Genomic DNA, 19,898 nt, shown 5'->3' with positions numbered 1-19,898 from the left:
GGTGTTTCAATAAAAATATATGTAAATTAATTTATAAAAAGGTAAAATGGGTATTTGAAAGAAATTGATGCAATAATTTAACATTTTCCCTGGATAAAGGGAGGTTTTTGTTGAATTTTTTTAAAAGTTCAAGGGAGGTTTTTGTTAAAATAAAATTATAGGGAAAACTTTTATGAATATCAAAAATTTTAGGGGAGGTTTTTGTATTTTACCCTAATCTTTATGGAAAAGGAGAGCATTTCATTATTTTTTTAAAATGTAATGGAATAAAAAAAATCAAAAGAAGAGAAAATTCCTAAACTTCCTTATTTTAGTATATATATAGATGTATAAATAATTAATTTAAATAAATATTTACTTATTTATTTGAGTAGCACCATATATAAATGTGTAAAATCACGTGACATTCTTCATCTTTGGGTTTCCAAAGGTTCCCCTTCATTTTTCTTTGAAAAAATCTCCATCTTGGAATTGTCCTCGGGTTATTCTCTTCTTTCCATTTCAGTTGTTCATTTTCTTCCCACTCTCTCTTTCTTTTTAGTTTTCTTCTTCCCTTATCTCTTTCCCTTACTCATCTCTCTTCTTTTTTATTAACTCAGTCTAATCCTCCACTCTATTTCATTTCTTTTTTTTTTTTTTTTTTTCTTTTGTTATTTTTTGTAGGGATTTTAGTACAAGAGACAAAGTATTTGGTGGTGGCATTAATCGCTACTTTGATTCACCATTGGTGATTATTTCCTTATTTTCCTTCACTGGCACTTAAAATTCTGGGTGGATCCAGTTCCGATAATAACAAATCCGGCTGGTTAACATTCCAATTGTTTCTAATTTGGGCAACAACAGTTCCAACAGTTTTAGTTAAAGTGTTTAAAATTCCAATTGATTCCACTTCTGGCGATGATACTGTTGGTACTCTCCGTTCCGGATAATTAAAGTTCCAGTTATTTCTGCTTCTGATGATAACAGTTTTGCCGGTTACTTTTTTTCGGGTGCTTAAACTTTTAGTTTGTTTCAGTTTTGGCAATAACAATTTCAGCGATTATGATTCTAGAATTTTAAAATTCTAGTTAATTAAAATTGTATTTAGTTTTTCATTTTATTCTTTATTCTCTGTGAATATTTTATTCTTTTATAAACTGACTTTCTTTTTTTTGGTACTTAATGAAATATGATGTTTTGCCTTAAAATAATCACGCCCTTCCGCTAAGAGTTAATAAAATCTAACGGTCGAGAGACGAGTAACAGTTATCCGTCCATCTCCGGTGACGATGGACGCACTCCAAAGCCCAAACAAGCACACATTTACTGTCGCAGCAAAAGTGAACTCCACACATAATGATTAATGATGGAAGACTAGAGTTATAAACACGCAGTTTTGGAGTGCAGAGACAAGCTAAGGGGGTTGATGGGGTTGAAAAGGAAGAGACTATGAAATCGGCCTTGGTGTTTTCGTCTGCATGTTGTTCATGTTCGTCTGCTTATACGCATTCCAGGGTCATAGTGAGAAGTAAGAAGCCTGATTCTTCTTTTGATAAGGTTAGTTGATGGTGCTGCTTCTGCTGCCTCTTCTTGTTATTCTTTTCCCAATCTTCTCTGAAATAAAGTGTTAGAGTACTGAGGTGTTTTTCACCCCTGTAAACGATTAGATATGGAAGAAGGACAAAATGGATAGTGTTGTAAGTACCATAATAATAATTATGAACAAAAATAGGAAATAGTCTCACTGGTTCGTCGTCAATTCCTTTAACTATGTTCGCTTATGACTTTGTGAGGAAAACATCAATTAATAAGGAAATTAGGAAATTGGAAACCCTTGTCATCTTTTTTTTTTTTCATATGCGGGAGAGTTTTCCTTTCTAACGGAGAACAATGCTCATCCCCTCCAATTAGAGATGCGTTTGTTCTAAGAAATGCGTTTCCGATTTATTTGACTCTAAATTCCAGCAAACTAAAAATATCCAAAAAGCAAAAAGAAATGAGTTTCCGATTTATTTGACTGTAAATTCAACCAATTTTAAGATATGGCTGAGTTCATCTGACGTTTGGTGATCTTTATTCCCAATAAACCAAAACTGTTTATTTTTGAGCTCGTTTTCTATGTTTTCCAGAGGACAGAGAAAAGAACTGGGGTATTTATGTGCTCCAATATTATCAGGTGAAATGTGGTTCACCTTGGAGAAAAATCACATAGAAATAAGACCGATTCCCCTTTCTTATTACAATGTCTAGGAAAACTTGATTGGCCAAGATCAATTCCTCTATCTTATTGCAAAATCTAGGAAAACCTGATTGGCTACTCTCGAATTGTACTAAAAGGTCACCTACTTAATTTTTATTGAAAATTTAACCAGTTTTGATAACCTGAATAAGTGAATAGATTATCCCAAGGTCAAGTATTCTTATGGTTTAAGAGGTTAACTGCTGGCTGAGATTTTTAATTGAATCCTAAGCTTAAACATGCATCTCAATTGCTCAAGATTACATTTTCAGAGGATGAAACCAAAATAGTCTCACATCCAATTGAAAACCCATTTACAATACTCTGGAAACCAGCCTTTACATCTCAATAGGACCCATAAGTACTCATCGTTATTTGTGAGACTCCACACTCCAGGAAACCCAATCAGTGTATCCAATTTAAGTGCATGGTAAACTCCTCCAAACTAAAGAACCCATGTAGAGAATTACTCATATTGATCACTTAGTATCTCTGAATTGTATTCTTTATCAACCATGACAATAATAAGATTGTCCTCCATGTCTGCACTAGTAAATATTCACTTGGTTTCTCTTCTGCCAAAGGTTATAAATGGTAGATCAAAGGGAGTCTTCTTGACTTTTTGCAGAAGGTACAATCCCAACTTGCCAAGATTGAATAAACCTCCTTGTTTAGTTTGCCAGGCAACCAAACCAAACCCTGCCTGTCTATGAACAATGAAAGAAAAGGTGGAGCACAGAATTGTACCTTTCAAGATGCCTTTTGCAGAAAATATAACAAGACATCATGATAAATTCTCTTGCGTAGAGTTTATTGAGCAAGTGGAGCTCTTAAAATAATCATCTGAGTGATAAAAAAGTTGGGGAATCACATCCTCATACCAGACTGAACTTATATATCAAACAATGGATAACAGAAGAAGAAGGGAGAATGTCTAAGATATTTTACCCCACAAGTGAAAGTGGGCAGAATAGGTTTTAGCAAGGTATAGAGAGAAGTATCGAATTGGAGGTGTATTCAGGGATGAGAATGGGGTTGTTTCTGCCATGTTCTCCGGCCCAATTGGAGTGGGTGACTCTCTCAGAGCTGAGATCCAAGCAGTTATGGTTGGAGTTCAGAAAGCTAGGGAGATGGATATCAGGAAATTCATAATTGAAGGGGATTCGGAGATAGTGGTAGGTTGGCTGAATAAAGATGACAGTGGTTTATGGAGTTATAGCAATGTGAGGAGGAAATTCAGATGGTTGACTCGAGAAATGGAAGTTAAAGTCAGATGGGTTAAAAGATCAGCTAACTCTTTTGCTGATGGGTTAGCTAAACAAGGGGTGGGCAGGGTTTCAATGTTCTGGGCACAGATGTAATTTAATTTTTCTCTTTTCCTTTTTTTCCTTTCTTGGGGTTCAAGCTATTTTTGGAAGATAAGAGAGTTTGTCTTCCTCTTTGTAATTTTATTGTTATAATTAATGAATTGTTATTGATAAAAAAAAAACAAAGTATAAAATTGAATGACAGAAGAAGAAGGGAGAAGAAGAAAGCGGAGGTGTTCACGAAAGCACAAAAAACTGATCGACACTTGTATGTTAATGCGAAGAGTATAAATCTGCTGAATTAAAAAAATATGAAAGAAAATAATTTTTTGAAGAGAGAAGGAAGAGAGAAGGAGAAGAAGAGAAGAAGAGAAGTTGAAAGAAAAGAGAGCAATAATTCTGGCCTCCCCCTTCACTTATTATTTATACTAAAATAATAGAACAGTACAAAGACAACTATGCCCTTATAGGGCGGCAAAACATAAAACAACATATATAACACTAAGAAAAACATAATAAAATTTGGACTCACATAACTACTGTGGTCCCCACCTCCTATCTAACAACTAACATAAACATCTACTCAGAAAAACATCATAAAACTAATTAATCTTCAACACTCCCCCTCAAGTTGGGAGTAAATGTCACACATTCCTAACTTGTGTAGATCATGTTCAAGCTTGTTCCTTGCCACCCCTTTAGTGAGAATATCAGCCAGCTGCAACTCTGAAGAGGCACAAGTCAAACAAGCTTCTTCGGTTGTTACCCTTTCTCTTAAAAGTTTCTATCAACTTCAATGTGTTTTGTCCTATCATGCTGAATTGGATTGTGGGCAATATTGATTGCAACTTGATTGTCACAGTATAACATCATAGGTTCCTCTGCTTTCACCCCGATTTCACTCAAAAGAGATCTAACCCAAAGAGGTTCTGAGACACCATGAGCCATGGATCTATACTCAGCCTCTGCACTTGACCTTGCCACAACCGATTGCTTCTTACTCTTCCAGGAGATTAAGTTTCCACCTACAAAGGTGCACACTCCTGATGTAGACCTCCTGTCATCTAAGCATCTTGCCCAGTTTGCATCTGTATGGGATTCTAGCTTCAGATTCTCATGATTTGAGAAAATAATACCTCTGCCAGGGTGTTTTTTCAGATATGCAAGTATTCTCTCAATAGCTTCCCAGTGCTGAACCCGAGGTGCATGCATGTACTGACTCACAACACTGACAACATAAGAAATATCTGGATGTGTCATACACAGATACAACAGTCGGCCCACCATTCTTTGATATCTCCCCACATCCTTTACCAATTCACCATCCACACCATTAATTCTGTGATTTGGATCAATAGGAGTGTCTGTTGGTTTGGTCCCCAACTTCCCAGTCTCTCGTAGTAGGTCAAGTACATACTTTCTCTGTGAAATGAAGATCCAATGCTTGGATCTTGCAACTTCAATCCCTAAGAAGTATTTGAGCTCACCAAGATCTTTGATCTCAAATTCTTGCTACAATGATTTTTTGAGATCATCAGTCTCCTCTAGATCATTTCTTGTCACCACTATATCATCCACATACACAATCAGAATTGACACCTAAGCATCTTTCCTCTTCACAAAGAGGGTGTGATCAGATTGTGTCTGTGTGTATCCAAAACGGATGAGTGCCCCTTTGAACCTTTCAAACCAAGCCCTAGGTGACTGTTTCAGTCCATACAGAGATTTTCTGAATTTGCACACCTTTCTTTTACCAACATTTTCATAAAAGCCTTTGGAATGTCCATATATACCTCCTCTTGTAAGCCACCATTGAGGAAAGCATTTTTGACATCAAGCTGGAACAAGGGCCATGAATAGGTGGCTGCTAGAGATAAAAGAATACAAACTGAACTCATCTTAGTTACTGGTGCAAAGTTTCCAGTTAATCAACACCATAGGTCTGAGTATACCCTTTTGCTACCAACCTTGCCTTGTACCTCTCTATCTTGCCATTGGCCTGATACTTCACTGTGAATACCCATCGACATCAAACTGTCTTCTTGTCTAGGGGAAGATCAATTATTTCCCAAGTTTGGTTTTTGACCAAAGCATCCATCTCATCTTGCATGGCTGTTTTCCACTTAGGTTTGGAGAGAGCCTCAGTAACATTCTTGGGTATAGACACAAAATCCAAGGAAGAAAGAAAAGCACGATAGGAGGGTGATAAGGCACTGTAGGAAAGATGGTGTGAAATGCAGTGGGCTGTACACTTTATCTTCCCCTTACGAAGTGCAATGGGAAGATCAAGGTCAGTGGGATTAACTGCAACTATGGTGTTATGGACAGAAACATTATGATCATAAAACATAACAGGCTCAAGAGGAATACCTGGAATTGTATCTGTCGAATCTGGAGTTTCAAAATGATTGACAGAGAGTGGTGTGGGTCGAAGATGTGTGGAGTCAACCATCATCTGCCGACACTGATATTGCTGTGAGGCTGCCCGTAGTGGCTCAGGTAATGAAACTAGAGGTGCAGATGCTGGCTGAACTGATGGTGCAGGTGGTGGCTGAACCAATGGAGGCACCACAGAAACAGGAAGAGGAACAGATTGTGAGTTCTCCTCCCCAAAACTCTCTCCCTGAGGAGAACCACTCGACAAGAAGAATGTGGATTCAAAAAAGGTAACATCCATAGTGACAAATCTACTCCTCGACACTGGGTCATTACAGCAATACCCCTTTTGGTTCTGAGCATACCCAAGAAAAACACATTTCTTGGCCTTGGGATCAAATTTCTTTGGATGAGGGCCAAGAATGTGAACAAAAGAAACACAGCCAAAAACCCTCAAAGGTATATGAAATATCTCTCCATCTGGAAAAAAGGAGGCAAAATGGCACCTTAAACCCCAAAGTCCGTGAAGGAACACAGTTAATCACATGTACGACTGTAAGAACTGCATCTCCCCAGAACTGCACAGGGACTGAAGCGCGCACCATAAGACTCCTTTCCACCTCCACAATGTGTCTGCTTTTCTTCTCAGCAACTCCATTCTATTGCGGTGTATATGCACAACTGCTCTGATGAACTACACCATGTTCTAAGAGATATGTGGTTAGATTCTTCTCCAAGTACTCTCTGGCATTATCTGATCTAAAAACCTTAGTTCTCACTCCAAATTGTGTGAGAACCATCTAGTGGAATTATCGTACTAAGTTAGGAACCTCATAACATGATTTCATCAAATATAGCCAAGAATATCGTGTATAATCATCCACAAACAAGAGAAAGTAACAGAATCCTCCCATGGAAGGGATTTGATATGGCCCCCATACATCAGTGTGAACAATATTAAAAGCAAAGGTACTTCTTTTATTACTTGGTTTAAAAGACTGTCTACAATGATTTCCTAATTGACAACTCTCACACTCCAAAGTAGACAATTGAACAGATTCAAACAACTTTGGGAAAAGACATTTCAAAGAATTAAAAGAAAGATGTCCCAAGTGATTGTGCCAAAGCGTAATCTGGTTTATTGACTCTGACCAACTACTACTGCTACTGCTAACATGGTGGCCCTGATGTCTCGGAATCTCATCCAGAAGGTAGATTCCATTCACTTCACGACCTCTCCCAATCATCTTCTTTGACTCCAGATCCTGCAAAACACAATTACCAGGAAGAAAGGTCACAGAACAATTCAAATCTTTTGTCAAAGAACTAACAAAGAGTAGGTTGGTATGAAGTTTAGGGACATGTAAAACAAAGGATAGAGTTATATCATTGGTCACTCTAATTGTCCCCTTCCCAACAATAGGCATATGTGAACCATCTGCTATAGTGTCTCTGTCTCTATCAGAGCACAACTGATAGGAACTGAAAATGGTAGGGGCATTAGTCATATGCTCAGATGCTCCCGAGTCTATAATCTAGGGAGGTCCCTCCTTACCTGAAGTCTATAATCTAGGGAGCACAACTGGTTTACAATAATTCCCTTGTAAACCAGCTATAAGTCAACATTTCCTCCCAAAAGGAGCATAGATACATACCTGGCTACCTTGACTAAAAGACTATCAAACTTAGGTTTAACAATGCCTTTTCTAAGCACATAGACAAGCTGGCATTCAGTCGATCAACTTGAATATACTTTGTCCAATCATGCTGAATTGGATTATATGCTATATTGCTTATAATTTTGACAGTGCAATTACATAGGTTCTTCAGACATGATTCCCAGATCACCTAGAGAAGTTTATAACAAAAGTTGCTGAGAAAGTCTATGTGGAATGGCTATATTCAGATTCAGCACTTGTTGTACTCACAACTAGTTACTTCTTTCTCATGGTTTACTTTTTCAAAAAAAAAAAAAAAAAAGAAAAATGAAAAAAGAAAAAAACCTAGTTACTTCTTTCTCTACTAGGAAACCAAATTACCACCAACAAATGTGTATGTTGTAGAATGTATATCATCATTTAAGTTTAACCCAATCTACATCAAGGTTTCTTATTTCGTATACCCATGGTGTAGGCCTCAACAAAAGAATACAGGGCTAAACAATTGAGCAAATTATCTAGAGGAGTCCATCTGCATCTAAATAAGGAAAAAGAGTCCCAAATACTTGCTGCAAAACAATAGGAGATTAGCAGGTGAAAGTTTTAAGATTTAGAATTTGGTTGAGAGAGAAAAGAGAAGAGAAGAGAAGAGAAGAGGAAGAGCCAGTTACGAATGAGAGGAGTGTGTTACTGTTCACACCCTCAACCTTGATATTTATATCTTGAGAAAACATTAGAAGAAATCCCTCACTTGAGTGCTCAAATACAAATAGATAAGAAAAAGACCAAAAGCCCCTTGTCCTTTATATTCTCAAAACTCCCCCTCAAGCTAAGTATATATGTGAATCATGCCTAGCTTGTCTAGGCTTTTAAGAAATTGTGGATTGTAAACATATTTAGTGAGACAATCAACTACTTGGTCTTCCAACCTTACAAAGGGTAGGCATATCTCACCACTAGCTATCTTCTTTCTAATAAAATGTTTGTTCACTTCAATATATTTGTACGGTCATGTTGAACTGGGTTATGGGCAATGTTTATAGCTGCTACCTGCTGGGTTGTCAAAATAGGGTCTCATTGGAGTATCTGCTTGGATGCCCATCTTAGTGAACAAGGTCTTTGACCAAAGTAATTCAGACACTCCATGAGCCGTTGCTTTGTATTTTGCCTTGATACTAGAACAGACAACTATTGATTGTTTCTTGCTTCTCCATAGAATCACATTACCTCCAACTAAGGCACAGTAACCAAATGTAGATCTTCTACCATCCATAGACACTACCCAGTCTGCATTTGTGTAAGTCTCAAAATTTAAATGTCCATGGTTGGAGTATAACATCCCCCTAACAAGGCATGTTTTCAAATAGGTAAGGATGCTGTTAATAGCTTGAATGTGAGAAGTCCTGGGGTCATGAATATATTGGCTCATCACTCCTATTGCATAAGATATGTTAGGTCTAGTCAAACAAAGATATGGAACCCACTGAATGCTTGGTCCTGACCTCTCAATTTATGGGCAATCATGGGGCCCCAGATTGTTGTATGGCGTTGTGGTACCAACTAAAAGGTCATGCACTTGGTTATCTTGTTTTTATCTCTTTGAAGAAGGTAATGTTAAGATCTCTGTTTTTGTTTTATTCCAAAATAAGAATTATTATATCTGTCAAAGGATTCTTTGAAGGTGATGAATTTTCTTTTTTACTTATCAAAAAAAAGGATTCTTTGAAATTTTTGTTGGATTCAGAGTGTTGACAAGCTATGTTCTGCTAGGGTTCTGATAAAAACCCACCAAGGATTATGTCAAATGTCAAGCAGAATTTGCAGTTCTTAAAGTTATGGAAGGTAGGTTAGTATCCAAACACTGAATTTAGTTTATTTGGGATCTTCATTTATATGATATAATTCTTGTAGGAATTCCAAAAAAGAAAATCCAGTACACCTAAGCCTGCTACTAGTTACCGCAGAAAGAAGGTGCAGAAAGAAGAACTTCCTGAAGACACAGATCTATATCGAGATCCTACGATGACCCTTTACTAGTAACTATCCAAATTTTGTCTATTTCTAATGAAGTAGATATACTTTTAATTTTGTCCAATTACTTTCTGTATTTCTTTCTGGCCAATTAAAGCTTCACTTTTGCTCACTTTCAGTACAAACCAGGGTGTGGACACTGCAGTCCCTGTCTTACTTGTTGATGGGTACAATGTCTGTGGCTATTGGGCAAAGCTGAAGAAGCATTTTATAAATGGCAGACTTGATATTGCTCGGCAAAAGCTTATCGATGAACTGATAACATTCAGTGAACTGAGAGGTTTGCACTTCATATGGTTGCTTACTTTGACTTGATAAAGAGCTTTGTAAAGTGTCAATATGGTGTTATGTCATCTTTGTTCCTGACTGGATAAGGGCCTTGTTCCATGATTCATGGAAAACCAATTGTATATTTCGGTGTATGGAAAATATGACATGCAAGGGAAAACTAGTCACCCACCTAATAATTAAAGACAACCTATCAGGACTGGCTTTTGCATTATGTTGATTTCTCTTATTTCTTTTTGGTTGGTTATAAGTGCTTCTTTCTGCATTTAGAGTTATCATGTTATGATGCATGTTGTTTTCGTTTTTTGTGTTCCATCTGAAAGAAATAACTTTAACTAGAGCTGGAAAGGCAGATTGAAGACCATAGGCTCATGGCTATTAGATTGGTTGATGGTGGTCTAAGAGAGGAGAATGGTGGTGTTACTAGGCTATGAAACCTGTATACCTATACAAGGGTGCTGTATCATGTTGGATACCTCAATTTCTAGAGTGAATTCCATATCATACACTGTCTCTAGCCATATCTGGCTAACATTGCTTGGTAGTGATGGGGTTTCGTCATGTCTTCGTATGTTTTTATTCTTAGAAAATTTTCTAGGTTGGTGAAACCTAGAAAATCTCTTATAGTGGTGGTGAAACCTAGAAAAGTGCTTCCTTTGGGGGAGGGGGGGGGGAGGTGGTTTATATTGTGATGGATGGGAATGGGGATGAGGGGAAAAGATCCCACCTTGACCATTGCTTGGTGGGCAGGTTTGAGGGCGATATGCAGTTTTCCATCTTGGAGCTAGGAAGGCAACTGAAAGAGATTTGGGGATTGTTGTTTCATGGATGGTGAGCTTGAAGAGGTTGCAACTCTGTTGTCTACTCTTGAGAAAGTTTGTTTGGACCCCTCTAAACCAAATAAGGGATTTGGGTCCCACATCTCAAAGGTTTTTTTCTCTTTTGCTTATTTTTTCAATTCTTTTTGTTTGTCGTTGCAACCTCAGTTCTTCCCGTTTGGGTCCCACATCTCAAAGGCTTGTTTTGGGTAATTTGCAAAATAGAAGGCCTTTTCATTGTGTACCCCCTAATTGGTGCATTCTATGCAAATCTGCAAAACAGCGAGAGTTATTACCACCTACTAATCTCACTGCCAGAAGACACGACACACGAAAAGATATATGTTGGGATCTCCATGGAAAACCTAAATGGACACAGGATTTGGGTAAGAAGTTAGCACTTGATTAGGGCAAGAAACCAGGTCAGCAGAATAAAAAAAGGTATAACTTAGATAATATGGCGTTGACAGAGACCAGTCCTTCGGTAACTCAGGAGAGACATCCCAGTTCTGACCCTAAGGAATATATCATCAACTCCTTCCGTGAACATTTGAAATTGTATGGTAGGACTCTTCGCCAGATCCAGTGTTGAAGCAGAGTATGGAGCGATGGATCATGGGGTTGCGGAAACCATGTGGATAAGAAATCTGTTAGGTGAACTGGGTTTCGCAGTAAGCAATCCTATGTCACTCTACTATGACAATAAAGCTGCCATCAATATTTCTGCTAATCCAGTTCTGCATGACAAGATGAAACACATTGAAGTGGACAAGCATTTTATTAGAGAGAAATTTAAAAGTGGAGAAGTGTGTACACCATATGTCAGCTTAGAAGAACAACTTGCAGATATCTTCACCAAAGGTCTCCATCATGTGTAGCACAAAGATTTGTGTGACAAGTTGGGCATGGTTGACATCTATGCTCCAACTTGAGGGGGAGTGTTAAAGTAATGTTATAATAATTTAGTTGCTGATGTTAGGGCCTGTTTGGCTAATTAAAGTGTTTTTTATTTCGTTTTTTCTTTCTGTTATGTCTGTTATTGTACTCAGGGGCACAAGGGTCTTTTCCTTTGTTATTTCTGCCGCCCTATATATATTAAAATAAAGGATGGCGCCGCTAGCACTGTTACATTGCAAAACCCTTCTTTCTTCCCTCCTCTCTTCTCTTCTCTTCTCTTCCTCTTATTTCTAGCCGACCATACTGTCAAGAAGGAGTTCTTGATGAAAGGGAAATATTTTTTGGGCTTATGTATAAATATTTTAATTGGCTTATCAAGCAAGCCATTGAGTTTTATAAAAATGCAGAGGGTTGTTTTTATATGGGTCTTTTTGGTTCTTCTCTCTTGTTTGAGTTGTAGGTCAGTCCCAACTAGAGTTTTCAAGTATTGCGAGCTTGGGTTTGGAGGAGCAAACCCATTTTCGCACCTTCCAATCCCTCTATTGCTGTGTGTCCACGCGATAGGCCAGCTTCATGCCATTGTTACTGTAGCAGAACTGTTCCAAGGGGAGTTCTACTTTAGGTTCAGGTCTGAAATCCCTAAAAATCTTGTGTTGTTGTTTCAGCTTGGTATTTTTGTTCTTATAGCTGTACACTTGAAGTGTTTTATATTTTTTAAGCCATTAAGCCATAGGAAACAATTTTTCTGCACAGATCCCAAATCTTTTATCACATTTCATAGATTATGTGAATTCCAATGCCACTTAGTTTTTTTGGGTTGTCCCCAATAAACTTTTCTCCATTTTTTTCCTAATAATTTAGAATGATTACTTCATAATTGAAAAGGTTATTATTAAATACTTAGTTTATTAACAACTTGTTAGTATAGCCACCTCATATTGTCATTGAAAAATTTACAGAGGTAAAAGTGGTGGTCGTCTTTGATGCTATGATGTCTGGACTCCCTACTCATAAGGAAAATTTTGCTGGGTACTGCCTTGATCCTATTATTAATTGGATAGCTGTTGAACAACTCCATCTTTATTTCTTGTATTAATATATCATGAAGTTATACTCATTTTGTCAAGTTGTCCATTTTTTCCCTTTCTAATGGGGGCTTTTCAATCTCATTTTATTTCATTGGTATCTAAAAACTAGCATTTCTTACATTATCAAAAGAATTTGGGAAAGAATGAGCAGTTACTAGTGGATATTTTAGCAAGGATTCTACAGCTTGCATCATATAGGATTGAGAAATAATATCCTTCTAATATGCAAAAAGAAAAAATTGTAAAGGATAAAAAAACCATAAAATCAGTGGTGCACATACAGAAAATCGAGCTTAAGGTATGGTCATAGAGCATTCCACAAAGGTGTATTGCTTGAAAAGAATTTTGGGGACAAAACTAGTGAAAAGAGAGTAGTCTAAGGGGCTTTGAGTGAATCCAACATCAGTAATAACAGATCTAAATCTCTCAAACTAGGCACGGGGAGCCTGTTTGAGACCATAAAGGGACTTCTTGAGTCAGCAAACAAGATGTGGATCATCAGGGTTTCATATAAATTGTCTCCTTTAAATCTCCATGTAGGAAAGTATTTTTGAAACCCGTCTGATGGATAACCCAACCTTTCACAGCAGAAATAGCACGGAGAAGACGAACTGTGGTCATCTTGATAACTGGAGCAAATGTCTCTTCATAGTCAATTCCATACTCTTGCTTGTACCCTTGTGCAACCAATCTAGCCTTATATCTGTCCAGGTTACCATCAGACTTCAATTTAACTGAATACGCCTACCGACTTCCAATGACTGAAGAATTAGGAGAAGAGACTAGCACCCAAGTATCATTTTCTAAGAGAGCATCAATCTTAGAGTCCATGGTATCTCTCTAGTGTGTGTGAGCAGTGGCTTGCTGGTAGGATTTGGGAATATCTATGACAGATGACACAATAGAGAAAGAACTATGGTTTGAAGGAGAACCATAGTGATCAGGAGGTCTGGAAACTTTAGTAGAATGATGTAAGGTCAGGAGGTCTGGTAATAGAAGGAGATGGAATACTTACAAGGCTTGGAGTGGATGAAGAACCATGCTTTGGAAGAGACAGAGGTTGGGAGCATAGGAACTAGAGCAGCTACCCACTTTCGGAAGTATGTTTGGTGTAACAACTGAAGAAGAGATGGTGCTTCTAGAGGACCTGAAGGCTCAAAGTATTGCAAAATGGACATTGAAGGAGCAGGAGATTTGATAATATGCTGAAAGAAAGAGATATTTTCAAGAAAAATTACATTTCGGGAGATTCTAGTCTGATGGGATTTAGGGTCATAGCAGATGGCCCGGGTCAAGAAAGAGCAAACCAATCGGACCAATTATCTTTACTGAGAACTACTCCCTTCGCCGAGCTAACATTGGCTCGAGAGTGGGGGGCAATTGATGAGGGGTAATATGGTCCTCCCAATCATATATCGACACGTGGCCTTCGGGTGACATCTCGGCGTTGAGTAAGCAAACTAGCTCGGCAAGTTAGCTTGGAGTACCTCGTCCAGGCCAACTTCCATCTCAGCAAGGCCGAACTAGTAGATCCCATAAGATTACGGTGACTTGTCCTAGAAGCTGGCCGAGCTGTAGGAATCCAAGGCAACTTGCGAGGAAGAGCCCCCTAACCCATTCCAGCAGTGCGCTACCAAGCTGAGATCCTCGCAGCGCTGATATCTCAACTGTTAGATTGGCCTACCGCATCATACGCCTCAGAGTTACTCGGGTAGATCATAACCTTCGCATAGATCTCGTAACCGACACATTAATGTGCCCAACAATGCAGAAATGGTTCCGTGGGAATCTCAAGCCCGTTACAAGAGGGCTCTGACCACTAGAACCTATAAAAGGGACTCATTTCTACCTGAAAAGATACGCACAACTCCTCCCTAGGTAAAAGACACCTGGGCACTCTAATCCTCTCTTTTGCCGTATATATCTTTTCGGCCACTTCATCACGACCAACTCTAAAACTACGACTGACAGCTCTAAATGTACCTCCCCCCCTAACACCCCTTCCACCACCATCTCTGGTTGACACTAAGGTAGACTTTTCTAAAGTAGTAGAATGATCATTGTGCGGTTGGCATGTGCTACAGATATGAGAAAACACCTCGTAAAGGGAAGCAAGATCACTACTTCCTAAAATTTGATCTCTCATAGGTTCAAACTCCGATCTTAGTCATGACAGGAACCTTGCAACATCTAAATGTTCCCTTTGAGCCTGTTGTACCTTCAAATTAGGGGAGAGAGGTTGGTAAACATTCAACTCATTCTGTAAACTTTTCAGAGTAGCATGATACTCCTCTACACTCTTATCACCCTGTTGGAGAGAAAAATAATCCTGATATAGCTAATAGATCCTTGTCACATTATCCTATCCTAAGTATAATTGTTGGGCATGCTCCCAAATTTCCTTGGCAGTGTCCAGAAACATGAGATTAATACTAATGTTGTTTTCCATACTATTCCATAAGGCAGTCATAAATCTGAGCATTTTCTTGCACCCATTCACTGTACCCCTCAGACCCACTCTTGGGTTGATCTTCCTTAACATATTTCAACTTCCCTCTAGCAGTCAAAGAAACTTCCACGGATTTAACCAATGGTACATAATTAGTACCGTTGAGTTTAACGGTGGTTAGCTGGGTATTCATAAAGTTCGATTGCACTACTGCAGAGGGCTTGGAGCTATTACTAGAGGCGGCCTTAGGAAGAGTAAAACACCAAACAAAAAAGAAGAACATTAATCACCAACCACAAAATGGAAAGCACACTACAACAACTTTTAGCCCAAATACGGGTACAACAGTACCTTTCTACAGTTGTTTGCAGCCCTAGAATCCAACAAACAAAGGCTTACAAAACCTTATAGAGTATCAAGAAACTCCACACACCATAGGAAGTGAGTTCCCACACCACCACACACCAAACCAAACACTATACACTGTCACAAAACTGCCAAACTCAATACACATACCTGTACTATGTCTAGTACTACGGCAAAGAACCTAATACTCAAGGCACTAAGGCCTCTTTTTCTAAGGAACAACTAATCCTTTTCAGTCCTTTTAGCAGCTTTTCTCGAAAAGGAGTTCTCAACTCCTAGGGTGCAAAACAGAGGCGTGAACAGTAACCAACGTGCTCATAGCTCTGGTATCATATTAAAGTTCGTGAATAAAGTAGAAAAAGAAGAGGTAAAAGGAGGGAAAAGGTTAGGAAACCTCTCTTACATAGTAGAAAGCAAGGAGAAAGTAGGAGGAAGAATACGAACTATTATATCCTTGCTCTCAACCTACACTGTAGGTCTTTTCATTAAACATGCAAAAATTACAAAAGTGCCCCTATTTGCAAACATTTCAATAGATCACAGGATTAAAGCCATATGCAAACTCTTTATAAAAAAAAAACTATTTATAAGTATAAATGCATTTTGGCAAACGATTTCAGAACATGTTGAAATCCACTATGGTAGTTTTAGGTTTCTAATATAGAAGTGTTATTGGGATATTCTTTTTGTCTGGCAAAGTATTTGATCCTATCACAATGATTGCTCACTAAAGTATCTTTCCAATCTCGTCCAACATACCCATGTATTTGACCCCAAATGATCTCAATGTTTGGCATATCAAAAGCAGATCAATCCAACACCTAGTGTCGTATCATTATCAAGTTAGGTGATTAAATGCAACTTTCCAGTTTTACCCATCTATCTCCAAGGTCTAGGGTTAAATTGGAAATGGTCCCATTCAGTGTTTGTCAAACACCCTTTCATCGTACCTTAGGTCCAAGTTGAGTAGTTGAGACAAACTACTCCATCATTTCAGCAGCATAAGAGTGTCAGCCTTGGCATGATAAACTCCCCATGTTTGTCATTCGGTTGAGAACATTTTAAGCTAACATAAGTCTCATAATGTTCACCTTAAGGGGTATTACACTAAAACATAACATATACACATGAAATAATAATGAACTGAATTTATTCAATAACAAATATTAGTTTACATCACTTCTGTTGGAGCTGAGGGCATACATTGTCTAACATAGGAGAAAAGAAAAGAGAAGAGTGGAACCCTCGATCAGATCAGTACAGTATCCTTTTGCAGTCCCACAAACAGAAGAGAGAAAAGATAAAAAAAAAAGAAGCTTAAACCTGGTCTGATCAGATCTCTTGCTCTGATATCATGAAGGGAATCAAGCAGTCCAAGAGAAGACAGGAAGAGAACAGAGAACTGAAAGCCAGAAAAGATGGTGTGGAAGGCAGCCCCATGCATTATTATATTAGGGCGACCATAAAAGAGGGTAAAAGGACATATTTACCCCTGATTATAAAAGAAGCATATAAACAGCATAAACACCACATTACATAAAGTATAAAAGATGGTAACCCTATGGAGAACCCCACAATCTCTTCTTCCTAGTGTCTCTTCTCTTCTCTCTACTTCTCTACTTGTTCTGCAACTATTTCTTTCTGATTTAATTACATAAAACAATCAAGACTGAAGTGTGCTTAGATTGAAAACTTGGAATGGATTAGATTTAATATTTCCATGAGTAATGATATCTCCTTCCTATTTTTTAATGTCACAGGATTGATATCATCTTCTCAGCTGAGACATGTGCTGATTCTTGGATTGAGAAAGAGGTAAGGTTTGAATAAAAGCACAAGCAATACTGTATTTGATGAATACTTCCACTTTCACATTATTTGAACTATTGTATATGATCAAGGACTAAAACATTATTAGTTGATCAGACATATCTGTTAATAAGTCTCAACTTCAGGTGCTATTAATAGGACAATGAAATCACAAAAAATCCTGAGGTTTTGTTGCATATCCTGTGTTTATCAATTCAGTACAACACATTGATGTTGTACAATATAGTTGATATTCTTTTGTGAAAAATATTTAATAATCTATTTTGGTTTTGTATAATATCTAAATATAAATTCGGTTTCATTTCTTGAGCACATCATGGGTTTAAGGTACAGTTCTTGTTTGCAGAAAGTCACCATATTCATATATCTTTGAATTACTATTTTGATGAATGTATTTTAAATTCCAAAAATTTATAGTGTTAATAATTATTGATGGATATTTGGGTTTATTGGCAGGGTATTTGAATTGGCTGAAATATTAAATTCTTGTAAAAAGTAAAATTTGTATGCATTTCTTGGTGTTTGAAGAGATTGAAGCAAAAACCTTTGTGTTTGAGGAGGTAGTGAGCAGATTCAAGAAAGCATGAAGATAATGTGAAGTTGGGAAAGGATCTGTAATACTTGATGGGAAGATAGTTGTGTAGTTCATTGGTTTAGTTGATAGGGCATTGCTTGCAGTTCAGAGGTGGGGTGTCAAAATGAGTAATAGGGCCCTGGTAAAAAATATATGAAAGAAAGGAGGTAGAACAACAGAAGGAGCTACCTCTCCCTAACAGAATTTTTTTGCAAGGAAAAAAGGTAAATAATATATGCATACCCTGTGGGAGGAAAGCCTAGGTGGAGAAACATGGCAGATGTTTTGCAGGCAATAATTGTTAAGAAAGAACAATATAATGCCAAAGCTTTGGAGTTAAAAGGATGGAAGTTATGGAAAAATGCCATAGGAGATGAAACAGGGAGAAGAGATATCAACGCGAGCATGGTACTGATGGTAACAAATGTGGATAGGCAAAGAGGTATCTGGTAACAACAAAGATGGAGGTTGAGGATTGGGTGACAGTAGAAACTATAGTCAAGGAGAAATAGGAGATCAAAATAGAGAAACTGCTACATCCTTTTGATAAAATGAATACAATGTAGGACACAAATAACAACTCTCAGGGTATTCAATGCAAAAGTTGTAAGCTCTGCATTGGGTCCAGTATTGATCTCTAGATTGTGTCTGACATGTAACTTGAACCCTCTATATGGTTTGTAGAGTGTCAATATCATAGTTCTTGGCCCGCCCTTTCATTGTTGATGGAAGACGTCTTTCAAAATTGGATGCCTCTATGGAGGTTTAATAGAGATCAAAGATGAAATTGCAACACTTCAGCAGTTATGCAAGATTGATGCTAATGGGGGGTCAAACTAGAAGCTGCAAGTTTTGGGTGGTTACTGTGGTAGAGGTGTTAATAGTTCTGTTAGCATTGGTTCAGTTCTAGGTCAAAAACAAGAGAAAAGAGTAGAGAAGGAGAGAAAGAGAAGAGGACGAGAATAGAGAGAAACGACTGGAGAGAAAAATCACCCTCTCTGAGTTGACAACCTTCTTATTTATATGTTATGGACTTTGTGTACAAAGACTCTTTGTCCCTAATTAATTATCTTGACAGTGTGGCTGGCCAGAAATAAGAGGAAGAGAAGAGAAGAGAAGAAGAAGAGGGAAGGGAGAAGAGAAAAGAAAGGATTGGCAATGTAACAGTGCTGGCGGTGCCAGCTTTTATTATAATATATATAGGGCAGCAGAAATAAAAAGGGAAGAGACCCTTGTGCCCATGCTACAAGTGAGTACAATAACAGACATAACAGAAGTAAAAAAATAGAAATAAAAAACGCTTTAACAAGCCAAACAGACCCTAACACCAACAACTAAATTATTTCAACACTCCCCCTCAAGTTGGAGCATAGATGTCAATCATGCCCAACTTGTCACACAAATCTTTGTGCCGCACATGATGAAGACCTTTGGTGAAGATATCTGCAAGTTGTTCTTCTGAGCTGACATATGGAGTACACACTTCTCCATTTACAAGTTTCTCTCTAATAAAATGCTTGTCCACTTCAATGTGTTTCGTCCTATCATGTAGGACTAGATTAGCAGCAATATTGATGGCAACTTTATTGTCACAGTAGAGTGACATAGGATTGCTCACTGCAAAACACAGTTCACCTAACAGATTTCTTATCCACATGATTTAAGCAACCCCATGAGACATCGCTCTATACTCTGCTTCAGTACTAGATCTAGCCACCACACTTTGTTTTTTACTTCTCCATGTGAGCAGGTTTCCTCTTACAAAGGCACAATACCCACTGGTAGACTTTTGGTCATTGACTGCTCCTGCCCAATCTGCATCAGTATATACTTCCACCTTTAAGTGACCATGTTTCTGGAACAACAAACCAGTTTTGGGAAACTTCTTGAGGTATCTCAGGATCCTCTCTGCAGCTTCAAAGTGATTTGTCCTAGGATTGTGCTTGAACTGACTAAGGACACCCACTGCATAAGCAATATCAGGCCTGGTCATAGACA

The 19,898-nt window shown here is 38.0% G+C and overlaps 1 protein-coding gene across 5 annotated transcripts in view; it reads left to right on the top strand.

Annotated features, from left to right (window-relative positions):
* The first annotated feature begins 401 nt into the window (after nucleotides 1-401).
* Nucleotides 402-19,898, top strand: part of LOC148853034 (yacP-like NYN domain protein) — a 69,426-nt gene continuing 49,929 nt past the window's right edge. Inside the window, exons 1-7 of one of the 5 annotated variants that reach the window (XM_088945512.1) lie at nucleotides 402-481; nucleotides 664-1,536; nucleotides 9,330-9,401; nucleotides 9,471-9,595; nucleotides 9,710-9,870; nucleotides 12,553-12,622; nucleotides 17,257-17,311. In XM_088945512.1, coding sequence (XP_088801638.1) covers nucleotides 1,429-1,536; nucleotides 9,330-9,401; nucleotides 9,471-9,595; nucleotides 9,710-9,870; nucleotides 12,553-12,622; nucleotides 17,257-17,311 — 591 coding nt within the window. In that variant the 5' untranslated portion in view covers nucleotides 402-481; nucleotides 664-1,428. Of the gene's footprint in view, nucleotides 1,537-8,926; nucleotides 9,168-9,303; nucleotides 9,402-9,470; nucleotides 9,596-9,709; nucleotides 9,871-12,552; nucleotides 12,623-17,256; nucleotides 17,312-19,898 lie in introns of all 5 variants that reach the window. The other 4 variants (XM_088945509.1, XM_088945511.1, XM_088945514.1 and 1 more) reach the window with 4 other exon arrangements.

Source organism: Nelumbo lutea, chromosome 5 (assembly GCF_056320005.1).
Source record: "Nelumbo lutea isolate HS-2025 chromosome 5, American lotus-T2T, whole genome shotgun sequence".
Lineage (NCBI taxonomy): Eukaryota > Viridiplantae > Streptophyta > Magnoliopsida > Proteales > Nelumbonaceae > Nelumbo > Nelumbo lutea.
The sequence above is the reverse complement of the archived record's forward strand: the minus strand, read 5'-3'. Positions and strand labels throughout refer to the sequence as shown.